This window comes from Manis javanica, chromosome 4 (assembly GCF_040802235.1).
Source record: "Manis javanica isolate MJ-LG chromosome 4, MJ_LKY, whole genome shotgun sequence".
Taxonomy (NCBI): Eukaryota; Metazoa; Chordata; class Mammalia; order Pholidota; family Manidae; genus Manis; species Manis javanica.
The window spans coordinates 41,298,406-41,314,847 of NC_133159.1; the positions used below are offsets into that span (position 1 = coordinate 41,298,406).

The 16,442-nt window shown below is 36.8% G+C and overlaps 1 protein-coding gene across 2 annotated transcripts in view; it reads right to left on the bottom strand.

The window, feature by feature from the left end:
* The window catches only part of NRDC (nardilysin convertase), a 121,036-nt gene extending 109,122 nt beyond the window's left edge, over window positions 1-11,914 (bottom strand). Inside the window, exon 1 of one of the 2 annotated variants that reach the window (XM_073233917.1) lies at window positions 11,415-11,914. In XM_073233917.1, coding sequence (XP_073090018.1) covers window positions 11,415-11,743 — 329 coding nt within the window. In that variant the 5' untranslated portion in view covers window positions 11,744-11,914. The remainder of the gene's footprint in view (window positions 1-11,414) is intronic. The other variant, XM_073233916.1, reaches the window with a different exon arrangement.
* Between the last annotated feature and the right edge of the window lie 4,528 nt (window positions 11,915-16,442).

Here is a 16,442-nt window from a genome sequence, read left to right on the forward strand (position 1 = left end):
CACACATATTTGCAATCTGTATGTTTTCCAAGCAAACTACAGTGTTTTTCAGACCTTGGTGCAAGCAAAAAGGAAATTTCCCTATTTCAAAGTCCTTTCAACTTTGCAGTTGAGGAGCTTCCACCTAGTTTTCAATCACAAGTGTCATTACACTTGTAATGACATGTACATTACAATATAAGTCATTACAATGTAATGACATGCTAAAAGGCAATATATGACACATTCTATATCATAGAATAACCTTGTAGAATTCTATAAATGCCTTCCAAGTGATGAACAGGCTCAATTAGAATCATATGCGTATGCAAAACAACAGCAGACTTCATAGACACTGAGACATGACTAGTGGTTACCAAGGGAGAGGGATTGAGGTTGGGGGAAGGGTGACGTGGATAAAGGGGCACAATAATTCACAATCACAATATAAACTGGTCTTGGGGACAGTAGTACAGCCTGGAGAATATAGTCCATGATTCTGTAACATCTTTCTACATTTATAGTGAGAGCACTAGAGGGGGTGAGGATTTAATAATATGGGTAACTGCCAAACCACTGTATTGTACATTTGAAACCAATATAAGATTGTATATGAATGATACTTAAATAAAAAAAACCATATGCTTATGGATATCAGTACTTGGTAGTGTGCCAGTGTGAAAACTCATTTTCAAGCATGAAATATGTAAAATCTCATTACAAATTAATATTAACAGATGAACACTTGCAATCAACTTTGATAACAGGGAACACTTTGAACCCCTAAAAGGCCAAATGTTATCCCAATAATAAGAATTCCATTCTTCTCACTGGTAGACCTGTATTATGAAAAAAAGTACTATTATATTTTGATCTCAATTAAAAATTTTATGAAAAATTTGCAGAAATTTGTGTTCTTCAAATAAAATAAATTGGTGTTCATTTTAAGTACCTACATAATATCTGTAATTTGCCTCTTGACTGACAAAGCCTAAAATATTTATTATCTAGCCCTTTACAGAAAACATTTGGTGACTCCTGGGATACAGACTTTTCAAAAGGTATGCTTGGACAACTATTTGTCCATATTTTTTTAAAAACAGTAATAAATTAGATCTTTACCCAAATGTAAAAAGCAAAACTGTTAAAACTTCTAGAAGAAAATATGTAAGATGAAAATAGCACAAACCATAAATTAAAAGATGAATGAAACGACTTTATAAACAAAGGGTATCGATAAGTCAGACTTAGAAAATGTATTTGCAATTCACATAAACCAACAAAGGATTAGTATTCAAAATCTGTACAGAGTTCTTACAAGTTAATTAAAAAAGGTAAACAAAACAACCCAACAGGAAAATAGGCAGTTCATAAAAGTAGAAACCCAATTGTCAGGAAACATGAAATAATGCTTAATTGTATTAGTAATAAGGGAGAACACAAATTTTAAAAAAATGTATTTTTTTAAAAGTGAAAAATGTTTCCCACAGATAAGCGTCTAAACAATTTTTTTTTTAATTTAACAATATCAAGATTTGGCAGAAGTGTTTAGAAGCAGGTACTCTAATGCTCTTTTGTTTAAATGTAAAATTGATACAATTGTAAAAGCACTATGGCAACACCTAATAAAGTTAAAAATGAGTCATTTCACTTACAGGTACATACTTAGAGGCATATGCTTATAAGTATACAGATAAAACTCAAATGTGTTTATAAGGGTCATTTTAAGTATGATCACTGAAGTACAGGAACAATTGAAATGTTCAAAGTCAAAGAAAAGCTAAATTGTGGCATGATCATAAAACAAAGTATAATAGAAAATTGGGAATAATCTCAATGACCAGTAATAGGAAAACAGATAAATTATGATATATTCATACAAGATATTATGACAAAGTATTTAACACAAATTACTAGTATTACACTTAAATAGCACAGACAAATATTAAAATTTAAAAGCAAGGTTAAACCAAAGTAAATAAAAGGTTATGAGACATCTAATGTGATAAAATTTCTGTTTATATAATGTCTTAAAACACACAAAAACAATATATACTGTTTACAGATTAATATAATTAATAAAAATGTATAAAAATACACATAGAAACAGTATATACCAAATTCAGATAATGATTAATACTGGAAAAAGAGGGTAGGGAATAAGATATAAAGGGTAGTATACAACTGTACAGACATTTTTATTTCTTAAAAAAATTTTTTTTGATCTGAAACAGAAGAAATAAAATGACTTTAAAAATTGAAAAACTTCAGTGGAACAGAATAGAGAGTCCAGATATAAACTCAAGCATATATGGTCAATTAATATACGATAAAGGAGCCATGAATATACAATGGGGAAATGACAGCATCTTCAACAACTGGTGTTGGCAAAACTGGACAGCTACATGCAAGAGAATGAAACTGGATTATCGTCTAACCTCATACACAAAAGTAAACTCAAAATGGACCAAAGACCTGAATTTAAGTCATGAAACCACAAAACTCTTAGAAAAAAATATAGGCAAAAATCTCTTGGACATAAACATGAGCAACTTCTTTATGAACATATCTCCCCGGGCAAGGGAAACAAAAGCAAAAATGAACAAGTGGGATTATATCAAACTAAAAAGCTTCTGTACAGAAAAGGATACCAACAGTAGAACAAAAAGACATCCTATAGTATGGGAGAATATATTCATAAATGACATATCTGATACGGGGTTGACATCCAAATTATATAAAGAGCTCACACACCTCAACAAACAAAAAGCAAATAAGCCAATTAAAAAAATGGGCAGAGGAACTGAACAGACACTTCTCCAAAGAAGAAATTCAGATGGCCAACAGGCACATGAAAAGATGCTTCACTCCGCTAATCATCAGAAATGCAAATTAAAACCACAATGAGATATCACCTCACAGCAGTTAGGACGGCCAACATCCAAAGACAAACAAGAAATGTTGGTGATGTGGAAAAATGGGAACCCTCCTACACTGCTGGTGGGAATGTAAGCTAGTTCAACCATTGTGGAAAGCAGTATGGAGGTTCCTCAAAACACTCAAAATAGAAATACCATTTGATCCAGGAATTCCACTCCTAAGAATTTACCCTAAGAATGTAGCAGCCCAGTTTGAAAAAGGCATATGCACTCCTATGTTTATCACAGCACTATTTGCAATAGCCAACAAATGGAAGCAACCTAAGTGTCCATCGGTAGATGAATGGATAAAGATGTGGTACATATACACAATGGAATATTATTCAGCTATAAGAAGAAAACAAATCCTACCATTTGCAACAACATGGATGGAGCTAGAGAGTATTATGCTCAGTGAAATAAGCCAGGCAGAGAATGACAAGTATCAAATGATTTCACTCATCTGTGGAGTATAAGAACAAAGAAAAAACTGAAGGAACAAAACAGCAGCAGACTCACAGAACACAAGAATGGACTGACAGCTACCAAGGGGAAAGGGATTGAGGAGGGTGGGTGGGAAGGGAGGGATAAGGGGGAAAATGAGGCATTGCGATTAGCACACATAATGTAGGGACAGGGGGTCACGGGGAAGGCAGTATAGCACAGAGAAGACAAGTAATGATTCTACAGCATCTTAGTACACTGATGGACAGTAACTGTAATGGGGTATGTGGGAGGGGACTTGATAATGGGGGGTGTCTAGTAACCATAATGTTGTTCAAGTAATTGTACATTAATGATATAAAAAAAAATCTTGAAAAAAATTGAAAAACTTACCCTTATATAATAATCAGGCTGGAGGACAAAAGGATGAAGGAGTCAGAAATGGAAGCAAGGCTACAGAACAGGCACTGTTCCAGGCACCGGGGAAACAGCAGTGACCAAAACAAAGTCCTTGCTCTCATGAACAAAAATATATAGAATATCAAATGATCATAAATGCTATGGAGAAACACAAGCACAAGAAAGAGTATAGGGGTGGGGTACCTGAGTGTAACTGTTACTTTATACACCATGCTATCTAAAGCCATGAGACTGAATGAAATAACACAAGGGGCAAAGGAAGAAAGGGGAAAGAAGAGGTCTGAAGACTGAGCCCTTAGCACTTCAAAATTTAGAGGTCAAGGAGGTAAGAAGGAACCTGCAAATGAGACAGAAAGAGAACTAAGAACAGGGTTGACCTGGAAGCATTTCAAGAAGGAAAGAGTGGTCAACTATGTCATGATATTGAAAGGTCAAGTATGATAAGAATTTGAGAACAAATCAATTGTAAACACTATTGGTGATCTTGAAAATGGCAATTTGGGTACAGCAATTAGTGGCAAAAGCTCACTCTGAGTTCAAGAAATAATGGGAGGAGATGAACTGTAAATTGGGAGTACAAACTCTTTTAACAAGTTTTGCAATAAAGAAAACCAATAAATGAGTAGCTGGAAGGACAGAGCTCAGAAGGGATGTGGAATAAAGAAATGTTTTTCCCCAAGATAGGAAGAAAAACAGCATATCTGTATGCTCCTGGGAATGATCTGGTAAAAAGGGGAAAGTGATGATGCTGAATAGAAAGGGAACAATTACTGGAATAATTGATGGATGTCATCAATAAAGAGGGGATGGGATCTAGAGCACAATAGAGAGATGGGTCTTATACAGAAGTACAGACAATGGATTTATTAGTAACAGAAGAGAAGGCATTCAAAGGCTCAAAGTCCCTCCCTACAAAAATTTCAGCATAATAGGCAGGAAAGACAAACTGAACTTAAAAAAAATATGAAATAGCTTGGGAAAAATTGTACAGGGGCACACAAAAGTGTGAATAACTCACATATGGGCAGGGAATATTGAAGGAAAAAGGTTAGTAAGGATTCACTAAGGATGTAATGCTTGAATTCGCAAGGCAAGTATGACCATAGGAGTAAAGCATGTGCCAAGAAACGGAGCACAAAACTGCACAACAGATGATGAAGCTAGTAAGTTAAGAAACAGAAAAATGGATGGCCTTGGACCTTATCTGCCAAGGTCAGAAGTCTGCTTAGAAAGAAGTGAAAGAACACTATCCATTTACACTCTAAACTAGAGCTCCATACCTGTTCAGTAATGTGATTTCACAGGATAGCATTTTAGGCTATCATGTAGTAAGAGCACCATCTAATAAAGTTATTGCAAAGATTAAATGAAATCTTCTATGTAAATTCTTTAGAACAGTACTTAGTATACATTTAGCACTCAAAAATAATGGCTATTGTAAGGAAGACTATTGTTGTTGTTGGTAATAAAGAACTCTAAACACCTCTCCAGAGGATCAAGTGAACTTTCCAAACTATAATCTATTTCCAACCCTTCTGAAAACAATTGAATTCTCATTCAACCATATAACTTAGTCCCCTGCCTCAAGAAACAAACTAAAAAAGGATTATAAACTGCTCTGTTTTTTGTAAATTGGATAGTCTTAAATACTGACTTCTCTTTCTCTTCAGGGAAACAATATGAACATGAGAACTATGTCAGAGTGTAAGTCCGAGAATAAACTATCTTTCTGCCTACAAGGTCTCCCAATTAAAAAATATAATAGAAACAGACCACATCACCAGAGGTTACCCTATGTATCTATCAAACCCATTATGACTCGGTCCACATTCAAGGGATTCAGTTGGGAACTACAGTCTTTATTAGGTAAAAAAAATTTGACAAGCTAAATATCCTGTAAAATGATAATGATTAAATCATGGCTACACAATGGACTTCTAGGTAGACAAAAATATACTGGAAAACAGTAGGAAAAATTTCCTGACATCATTAAATATGGTATTTTACCATTTTCAAAATACTTAAATGACAAGTGCATAGCAAAAAGCAACATATTATAAAAAATATTATGAGTGGCTAATGCTGGGTGTAATGATTATAGGGATTTTAAAAACTATCTAAATTTCTTATGACCATAAAATTATTTATTGATATTTTTTAATTGCTAAAAAGCAAATAATATGATTCAAATCTCTCCTTTCTTTCCCTAGAGAAATAACCTTGCTAAGTGTCATTCCTAATCATTTCTGTACATATCTAAACAAAAAAATCTTACTTCAGGTAAATATAATGGGAAGTGGTTTTTGGGGGGTGGTTCTTTTTAAAAATGGAATTATACAACATATTTTGGTTTGCAACTGTTTTCACTGAACAATAAATCAAAAGACACCTCTCCATATCAACATATAAAACCATCTTTTTTTAAGCTATATATTATTTCATTAGAGAACTGCATAACTTCATCTTTAGCCAACCAATGGACAATAAAGTTGTCCATTTTTGCTATCACAAACAGTGCTGCATATATCACTTAATAATTGCGAACATATTAAAACAGCTAACATTTGAGTGCTTACTATGTGCCAAGCACAAGTTTCTATGTGAGTTAAATATACAATATTATCATACATATTATTACTATTTGTATAATTTATATTTTTTCTTCTGTAACCTGCCTATTCACACTAGTTTTCTCTAAAAACCAAGTAATCATTTTTTATATCTGGCCAGGATACAAATTTGATCTTGAAAGTTTCTTGAAGACTATCCCCCAGAATTCCATGAAAATACCAGGCATATGGGCACTCGAGCATTTATACATTCTGCAAATATTATTTGAGATCCTACTATGAGCTGGGCACTGAGTGAACAAAACAGATATGTCTCCACACTTGAGTTTTTAGCCTAGCTAACATTTGTTAAATTGAGTTAACAAGTGGGAACAAAACAGAAAAGTGAAAATGGGAGCATCAATTAGAGAAAGACTAGTACCATGTCTATCAGTGCACACCACTCAAAACACAATTCTCTTGTCTTGCCACATCCTATGGACCTAAGCTACTACCTTCAAATTAATCTTCTTAAAACATTGCTTTATATTTATGTCATTTTCATGCTCAAGAACCCACAACTTCTCTTAATATTTCCCAAGTATACTTTACCTATCCTCTACATTAGCTGTTTCAAACCTTCACCACTGAAGGCTTCCTGTTTCCCACAATTCCCCCTACAACTTCTTAAAGGACCATTTTAGTAAACTTCATTGCCTACTTCACAGAAAAAGTCTATAAAGCAGGAATGCTTTCAGTACCTCACTGCCTGCATCCACACTCTTCATTACACCTTTCTCCACCTTCAGTGAAAAAGAGATCTTCTCTTCCATCCCTCTAAAACTAATTCCTTTGTGAATATTCTTGATCCTGTCACCTCATTACCACCTAAGGATCTTGTCCCATCTATTATCTCCTTAATCTTCAAACTCTCCAGTTTCTTTTTTCCTTGGGCAATAAAACATGCTTATGTCTCTTCTATCTTGAAAAAACTCTTTCGTGACTCCATATAATGCTTTACTTTAAAACCTCTTCTTATCCCCTCCCTTTTAAAACCAAACTTCTTTAAAAATGTCTACCTTGCTATCTAAAATTTTTAACTTTCATCACTCAGCTCACTGCAATATGGCTTCTACCTCTCTACCATTCCTTTAAAACTGCTTTCACCTGAGATGAATAATTTACTGGATGTGCAAAAAACTGTTTTCAATTTTTATATTATTTGACTTAGCATAATCTAACAATAATCATTCCTTAAACTCCTTGTTTAAAGCATTCTCCACTGGTTCTTCATTTTTAAAAAAGACTATCTAGTTTTTTCCTGCTTCTTGACTATTCGTTTTCAATTTCAATGATTTATGGGTTACTCTTCTTTTGTGTCTTTAAAGGTCCTTAGCCTTAGAGAGACTAATGTGCTCAAGGTCACATAACTAGAGATGGGAAATTAAACACACAAATGACTAAAATGCGTACTTTATACATTCCAGCACTTACTACATTTAATGCATTTCTGCTTTACTATCTTCTCGTGGACTTTACCAGGCGTCTCAATGGACTAGAATTCTCTGAAGGAAAAGATCTCTTACATTGTTAAGCTCTTCAAAGACAGAGATCTTTTTAAGCTAAATCTTATTTCCAAAAGAAACATTTCAGTTAATGTTCTGCCTATTCTTACCAGCCCATCAGCCCACACTGAAGAAATCAGTCTAAGGAATGGTAACAAAGACACATTTATTAAAGTCAGATTAGTATTCAGACAATTTCACGTATTTTAACCTTAAAAGCCACTCACTTTGTTAAGTTAGCTTGAACCTCACAAGGTAAGACTTAAGTTTGCCTCTACAAAACTAATAGGGTGAATTGAAATTGACTTTTGGATTCAGGTATCAAGCCAAGGGATTGGATGATGTCAAGTTCCTAAAATTCATATACATGTAAGTACATTATTTCTTTTGTAGCTTTGAGATTCCACCATCTTATCATTACTGTGTACATATACTGCAAATGTAATTGCTGCCTTATATATTGAAAAAGCAACTAAAACCAGGGGTTTTAGTTGAAAAGACCAACAAATAAATCCATGTTCTTCCCATCCAACACAAAAGAAAGTATTCTCTGATGTTTGTTCCTCAGGTGCATGAGATTTCCCAAAGCTTCTGTTTAACAATGAGTCACCCCACTCCTAAATATTTGGGAAGACAGCAGATACTACTGTTCCCAAAGCAGCTGTCCTGTTCCCTTGGCTTGTGAACCTCCTCCTGTTCATCAGAGCATAACAGGCATCTGTTCATGTAAACATAATAAATGTTCAAACATAATAAATGTTCAAAAATAACCTGTATCTTATTTGGCATGCATCCATTATTTTCTATAGTATACTGAGAATTTATCAAGATAAACATCTCCTCATTTCTAACAGACTGACCAAAATTTAAAGGGTTTGCCCTTCAGAAGTTCATATGCCTTTTCATGTTCTTCTCCCCTCCCGCACAGAAATACAGGTCCTTGTACAAACCAGTTAAACACGGAAAATGTCTTATACTTATGTTAATCCAAACTTCCTTATCTTCATTATTAAAATAATTGATTATTTAGACTGCCCTACCCTAACCCTGCCCATTTTAGGATTTCCACTTCACACCAATAAAGATTTGAACAATCATTCCCAGTCTGCAATCCCTTAATCCTTCTAGAAGAGAAGGAATCAACACTTACCAAGCATTTATTCAGACCTCTAAGAAGGCAGACTATATCTGAAGGTACGCTTAACATTTCAAAAAGCTGAATACAAATTATGCATATACATGAAGTAAAATTCCGCGGCCTATTACTTAATAAATGCACTGGCAAACCTTTCCAGGCATTATTTCACTATAATATTCCTTTAACCAAGTCCACCTCTGGTGCTTATTCACACATTCAAAAGACGTATCATTATAATATGATGGATACGTACTGTAATGAACCTAGGAACCTACGGGGAAAAGAGAGATTAGTTCTTCCTAGAACGACTACACAGAGGTAACACCTAAGATGGTACTGGAAGGACAATTCAGCTCATTGGGCTACAGATGCCTCATGTCTGTTTCTGGTTACAAAAAAATCACAGAATTTAGCTTTAGGCTGAGTAAGTCTTTAAAGACCATTTAGTATTGAGACTTTCCACCTTTATTTTAATGTAACAAAGTCTTTTCTTTAAAAGTCTAATTGAAACTTTCAGTATATAAAATGGATAAAAGTGGACCTGCTCTTTTGAAAGGAAAGGAAGTTTCCAATCACTTTAAGAAAACAGACAGGAGGATAATGATTTGACAAAAGACCACATAAAGAGAAATGCAACAACTTATTCAAACAATACTTCTTACATACTATTTTATCTCTGAAGTCTTTCCTAACTTTCTCTCCAGGTGGAATTTACCACTCTTTATATTATTTCCCAATATAACTAGTATATACTTAATACTATGGCTTCTATAAATCTTTAATACTTTAATTTTACCTTTTTTATGTGTCTGTGTCCCTATACTACATTGAAGCTCCCTGAAGGCAGGGACTGTCTTAATCATCTTTGTATGCTCAGCACCCAGAATAAAATGTCATTTATTAAGTTACATTTGATGAAGTTTCAGAAAAGACTTATAAGATAGCTCAACACCTGGCACACAGTAGGACTTAGTACTTGTCAAATGAACTTGCCAAAATGAGGTCATTAAATAATACATCTAAAGCAGGACAGTATTTGACACACAGTGTATACTCTGTAAGCATTAGCTGTTTTAATGTGACTTTATATAGGCAGAAAAAACTGAAGCTATTACTGAACATTTAATACGGAAGGCAAAAACCTTTTATCAAGGTTTCAATTTGCTCCTGTACACATTACTAATACAAGAATATCTCTGATGAGAAAATTGAGCACATCCATAAAGACCTCTTGACCCTGCAGCCTAGGAAAAACAGCACAATGAATTGTGTACTGTTTAATCTCTAGACTTGACAGTGGAAGGAGAAATTAGGCCAGTCTTAAACTTGGGGTTTAATCACTTCTTTCTAAACCTCAGTCATCAGTCAAATGCGGTGTTGGGGAATGCAAAAGATTCTCTAAGGTTCTTTCCTGCTCTAACACTGTAAGAGCTTGTAACAAATTGGGACCTAGAATCCTCAGCTTTCAAGTCAGTATGAGGAAGAAATTTATAAAAATCCATAAATAGTGCACTGGATGGATAGGGTTTTCATAGCAGAGCTCTGTTATTTAGTTGATAAGAAAATTCTGAGTAAGAATTTCTGAGTAAGAGGCAAACTCTTTGGATCTCAATTTTCTCAACCTGTAAAATCAAGTTGTTGGGCAACACAATCTCTTTAAAATACATCATAGGCTACCTCTTAAAGAAATATTCAGGTGGGGATTAAGCCACCAGTTATCAGAGATGTTTAGAGGATTCTGGCATAAACTAAAAGTAGACAATTTCAGGATTATAAGAAACCTTACAAATTTTCTATGGTTCACCGAACTGAGATCCAAGTCTTCTTTAATATAGTCTTGGAAGAGGTGACCCAATAATTCTAATAATGAGGAACACATGGAAACAAGACACTTTATCTTAGGCTAACTATGATACCTAAGTTCTTTTACTGAAGGCTACACCATCATGTAGTACATTGTACCCATCAGTTTTACCCCTCTTCCAATTAAAAGCACCTAAAAATATTTATGGATAGGGGTAATATGCCTCTTAAATACCTACTCCAAAATTAGTATCTCCACTCCTTCAACCTTTCCTCATAACACTAAGCGTCCCTCACCAGCCAGCATGCCTTCCTCAAAGAAACCTCCATTCTTGCTTTAGCGAATGTCAAAATTACACTAATTATCCTTCCCATTCTGACACCGATTCCTTGCGGAACCCAAGATTTCCCAGTTGTCCACCTGACACGCTCGCTGGGAAGCCCCTAATTGCCCTTGTCACCTCCACCCAAGGAAGCATTTGGGGTGTAAAGTGTGCCTCTGTTGCTCTTTCGGGACATACGGGGACAAGAAATGACGGCATAAAGAACAGAGAGACCCGCACCCAGCTCTCCGCCCGGTCCAAGCCTCCTCCCTCACCGGTATTGCTTGGGGTCGCTGGGAGACTTGACGATCTCAGGGTCTCCGGCATTACTGATAGACCCCCTTCGTCCCTCCTCAGATTCATCGGCTCCCAGACGGGCGACTCGGCTGCTCTCACCCAAATCCTGTCCGCTGGACGGCAGATCAGGGAAGCTGCAGGTAGACTTCGCCTTGTTTCTTCCAGGCATGGTCACAGCAGGAAAGGGTCTGGCAGCAGCTGAGTCTTCGCACTGCTCCCGCGAGCACAGCACTGCGAGCTCCCGCCCGGCCTCACACAACTTCCTCCCGGTGGCAAAGACTACAGCAACAGTAACTCTCCTCAGCATTCACCACCCGGCCGGAGCGATGGACATCCCGCTCGCCAGGGGCCACCTCCTCCTCCTCCGCGTTCCCGAGGCGGCGGCGGTCGGCGATGGAGCTGCCGCAGCCGCTGGGGTGGACAGGCCTGAAGCCCTGCCCCAACCCCGTCTCCCTCTCGCCAACTTCCCTTATCCCCCTGACCCGCCCTGCCGCCTATGACGCTAATTTTAGCCAATCAGGAGGCAAGAGAGCAGTCACGCGCACGTAATCAACCAATAGGAGCGGTGAAAAAAAGAACCAACGCGACCCGGCCGGATTCTCGGAGCACCCAGTGAACGCCTTGAAACCTAGGGTGGGCGGAGCAAGTAAGAAGAGCTGGACAGAGTGGCGGGGAGGACGACGGGAGGAGTGCGGCTGTAGAGCACGGCCGCGTTTGTGACGTGCGCGGGGAGTTGGCTTGAGAACGTCACTGGGTAGTGCTACGCGGGTTAGAGAAAAATATTTCCTCGATGAGAACCTGAGAAGCGAGTAGAGAAAATGAATCCCGTTTTTTCTCCAATCACGAAATATTTTGTGCATCCTGCCCCTTCAGGCCTGGGGCGGAGTCTTTGGCTGTGACTCAGCACGTAAAACTGGACTCCGGAAGTATTTTTCGCTGCCGGATGGAAATTCCTGATGTGTTGCTGAGCTGCACGCTGCAAATAGCTGTTGAGCTTCACCTGATCTCCTGCCAGTCTTTGGTCAGAAGTTGAGCCAACTTTTATTAAGCAGCTACAGCTCGTTAGGCTGGTGCCCTCAAGTCCCTTTTCCCAAAGGCTTTTTTTCCTGCTAGTAATAGCCTTTGGTGGGCAATCATCTAAAATGTCACTGAAACAGATGGACTTGAAAAATAACACTAACTGACTCATGAATAAGATACAATACTGACACAATGGGACAAGAGATCCCGGCATTTAAAAGGAATAAATAGGTTATAAAGCTTTTAAATTTTTCGAAGCCCGAGCTCCAGACACAGAATAATACAATCATGAACAAAACAAAAAATCATTGCCTTCATAGAGCTTGCACTCTAATTGAGAGAAACGGGCAAGTAAATGTATTTTAAAAACAAAGCTATGACGACAAATAACGCAGGAGCGGAGAATAAGGAGATGGGATGTACAACAATTTAGGTAGGAGATGGTGAAAACCTGAACTAGGGATGCAGGTGAAATTAATTGAAAAATATTGTTCAAATACCCCTTTTGCTTTCATACATCTTTTCAAGAACCTGTAATTTTAAACTAAGCAGCTCCACTAGACTGCCCTCCAGAGCAATGTTTTCTCCCTGTTATTTCGAGTCCTTAGCACAGTTTCCCAGTACATTGTAAAGCAGTCAGTACTATTTGCTGTTGAATAAATACATTGTGACATTTTTAGGGTTTCGGGGCTCTTTTACTCTCCAAAGCAATAACACCATAAGTAAAAATACCTTAAATTCAGTCAGTATTTAGAATTTTCTAACTAGAAACAAAGGCCAAATCTCTAAAGTGTGGCCCATCAGTTTTCCCTTTAAAAAGAGACCTCTGATCAAACTAAAAAGCTTCTGTACAGCAAGGGACACCAACAGTAGAACAAAAAGGCAACCAACAGTATGGGAGAATATATTCATAAATGACATATCTGATAAGGGGTTGACATTCAAAATATATAAAGAGCTCACGCATCTCAACAAACAAAAAGCAAATAATCTAATTAAAAAACGGACAGAGGATATGAACAGACACTTCTCCAAAGAAGAAATTCAGATGGCCAACAGTCACATGAAAAGATGCTCCACATCACTAATCATCAGAGAAATGCAAATTAAAACCACAATGAGATATCACCTCACACCAGTTAGGATGGCCAACATCCAAAAGACAAACAACAACAAATGCTGGCAAAGATGTGGAGAAAGGGGAACCCTACTACACTGCTGGTGAGAATGTAAGGTAGTTCAATCATTGTGGAAAGCAGTATGGAGGTTCTTCAAAAAAATCAAAAGAGAAATACCATTTGACCCAGGAATTCCACTCCTCAGAACCTACCCTAATAAAACAGGATCACAGATTCAAAAAGGCATATGCACCCCTATGTTTATTGCAGCACTGTTTACAATAGCCAAGAAATGGAAGCAACCTAAGTGTCCATCAGTAGATGAATGGATAAAAAAGATGTGGTACATATACACAATGGAATATTATTTAGCTATAAGAAGAAAACAAATCCTGTCATTTGCAACAACATGGATGGAATAGAGGGTATTATGCTCAGTAAAATAAGCCAGGTGGAGAAATACAAGTACCAAATGATTTCATTCATCTGTGGAGTATAACAACAAAGCAAAAACTGAAGGAACAAAACAGCAGCAGACTCACAGAACCCAAGAATGTACTAACAGTTACCAAAGGGAAAGGGATTGGGGAAGGGAGGGATAAGGGGATTAAGGGGAATTATGATTAGCACACATAATATAGGGGAGACACAGGGAAGGAAGTATAGCACAGAGAAGACAAGTAGCTCTATAGCATCTTACTATGTTGACGGACAGTGACTATAATATGTGGTGGGGACTCGATAATGGGGGGAATCTAGTAACCACAATGTTACTCATGTGATTGTACACTGATGATACCATAATAAAAAATATATATAAATAAAAAAAGACCTCTGAATCTTAAAGGTGACCAAACTCTAGAGATATGATAATACTCTACAGTGAGGTATTCTTTTATTCATCCAACCAACAAATTAAGCTCCTAATATGTGCAGGGCAGTGGAAATGAGATTAATAAATGAATGAAAAATTTCCCTGCTCTCTTGGAGCTTACAAGAGAACTGGTGGGGGAGAGAGTAAATAAGCACATAAATATTTAAATTTATCATTGAATAATTCTAGAAGGAGAAATACAAAAAGACCTAGAGAGTTTCTCTAAATAAGAGACATTTAAGCTTATATTTGAAAAATGTATAGGAATTGGTATAGGAATGCATAGGAATAGGCTAGTTCAAAGCTCTGAGAAAGCAAGTCAGTATAGTCAAACTAGTAATCTGGGAGCAAAGGGGAAGGTGGCAAAGATCCTATAGAACTTTTCTAAGAGTAAAAAGTTATTACCTTGTCTATATTGTGTATCACTGGTTTCCTAGCTTTTGGAATATTGTCTGGAACTCATGAAATAATGGTTGAACAAATGAAACAGGAAGATATGATCACAAGTGTTTTCCAAGTAGATCACTCTGGTTGATGTGTAAAAAATAGATTGGATGGTAGGGGGTAAGGCAAGATGGGAAATAAGAGAGAGCAATTAAAAAGGTATTCAAGTAATATAGGCACTAGAAAATGATAACTTGGATCTGAGGAGCAATAGTGGAGATGGAAATGTATACACATATGCCATAAGCTTAAGAAGTAGACTTGACTGTTCTTGGACAGCAATTGATTTGATGCTGAAGAATGAAGAAGAGAGTGGTATCAAGTATAACTCTCTAAGTGTCTGTTTTTCTGGGTGGATAAATGACAGTGACAGTATCTCAGAAAACAAATTCTGAAAGAGGAACAGTTTTGGGAGGAGAAAAGCATAAGCTCAGTTTTGGATATGTTAAGTTTGAGGCATCGTTTGTCATACAAAAGGAAGGTTGTCAGGTCTGGAGCACAGAAAAGAGGCCTGAATTGGAGATGTCAGTTTGAAATTTATCAGTTTATATGTGGTAACCAAATCCTACTTAATGAAATCACCTACATTGAGACTGTGAAGTGAAAAGAGAAAAAGGCCTAAGGACCAAGCTTTGAGGAACTTATACAGAGAAGAATTCCTAAAAGAGACTCAGCAGGAACTTTTGATAAGATAAGAGGAAAACCAGAAGAATGTAATATCACAGGAAAAATACCTCTTTGAGGCTTGGCCCAGTACAATTCTTACCCATAGCAAACATCAGAAATGTCAGATTAGATGTATACAATATGAGAACCAGCAAGGGATGACAGAAATACTTTAATCTAGCCTCTTCAGATATAAAGAGAAATACCTACCCAGAGAGGCAAGGCTCACAAGCGACCTGTGGCGCAGCCAGGACTTCCAAGCCAGAAACACTGTTTTCCTATTTTAAAATAATTTGGAAATTTGTCATCCTCCATTTGAATATTCATAATTATCATAAAGAGTATTCCTCAGAGAAAACAGATAAAGTAAGCTATTACCATTTATAGGAAATTAAGAGATTAGAAAGTTGGAAAGATCTTGAGATACCCAAGGAAGTTGAGGAGCACAGATTATAATTTTTAGCCTGTTACCCATATTCTCTTTGAGTGTTTATGTGCCTTTTTTCCATCTTCAGCCACCCTATACTCCTCATTTTTACCTCACCAATTTCACTCGTATGTGGTTCAGTGACTCTTCTCTCCTTATTTTTCTGATAAGGGATCAGAAATCATGAAAATTAAAAACATCTCATTTCTGTATTTGATACTTGCCTCTCAAAGTTATTTTAGTCAATGCAATGGCTGTCTGCCTCCCAGAGGGACAAATCTGAGCTCTATTTCTAAAAATACGAAGGTAAATTATTTTATTAACCCCATCACTTGCCTTTATATTTAAGAGTCAGGATAAGTCAGAAGTGTGGGATGTTGATTTTAGGGTTGAGTAGATTGGGAGTGCTGTGAGCCCATTAAATTCTCAAGCCCAAAATTATCTGTCTTATTTTAAT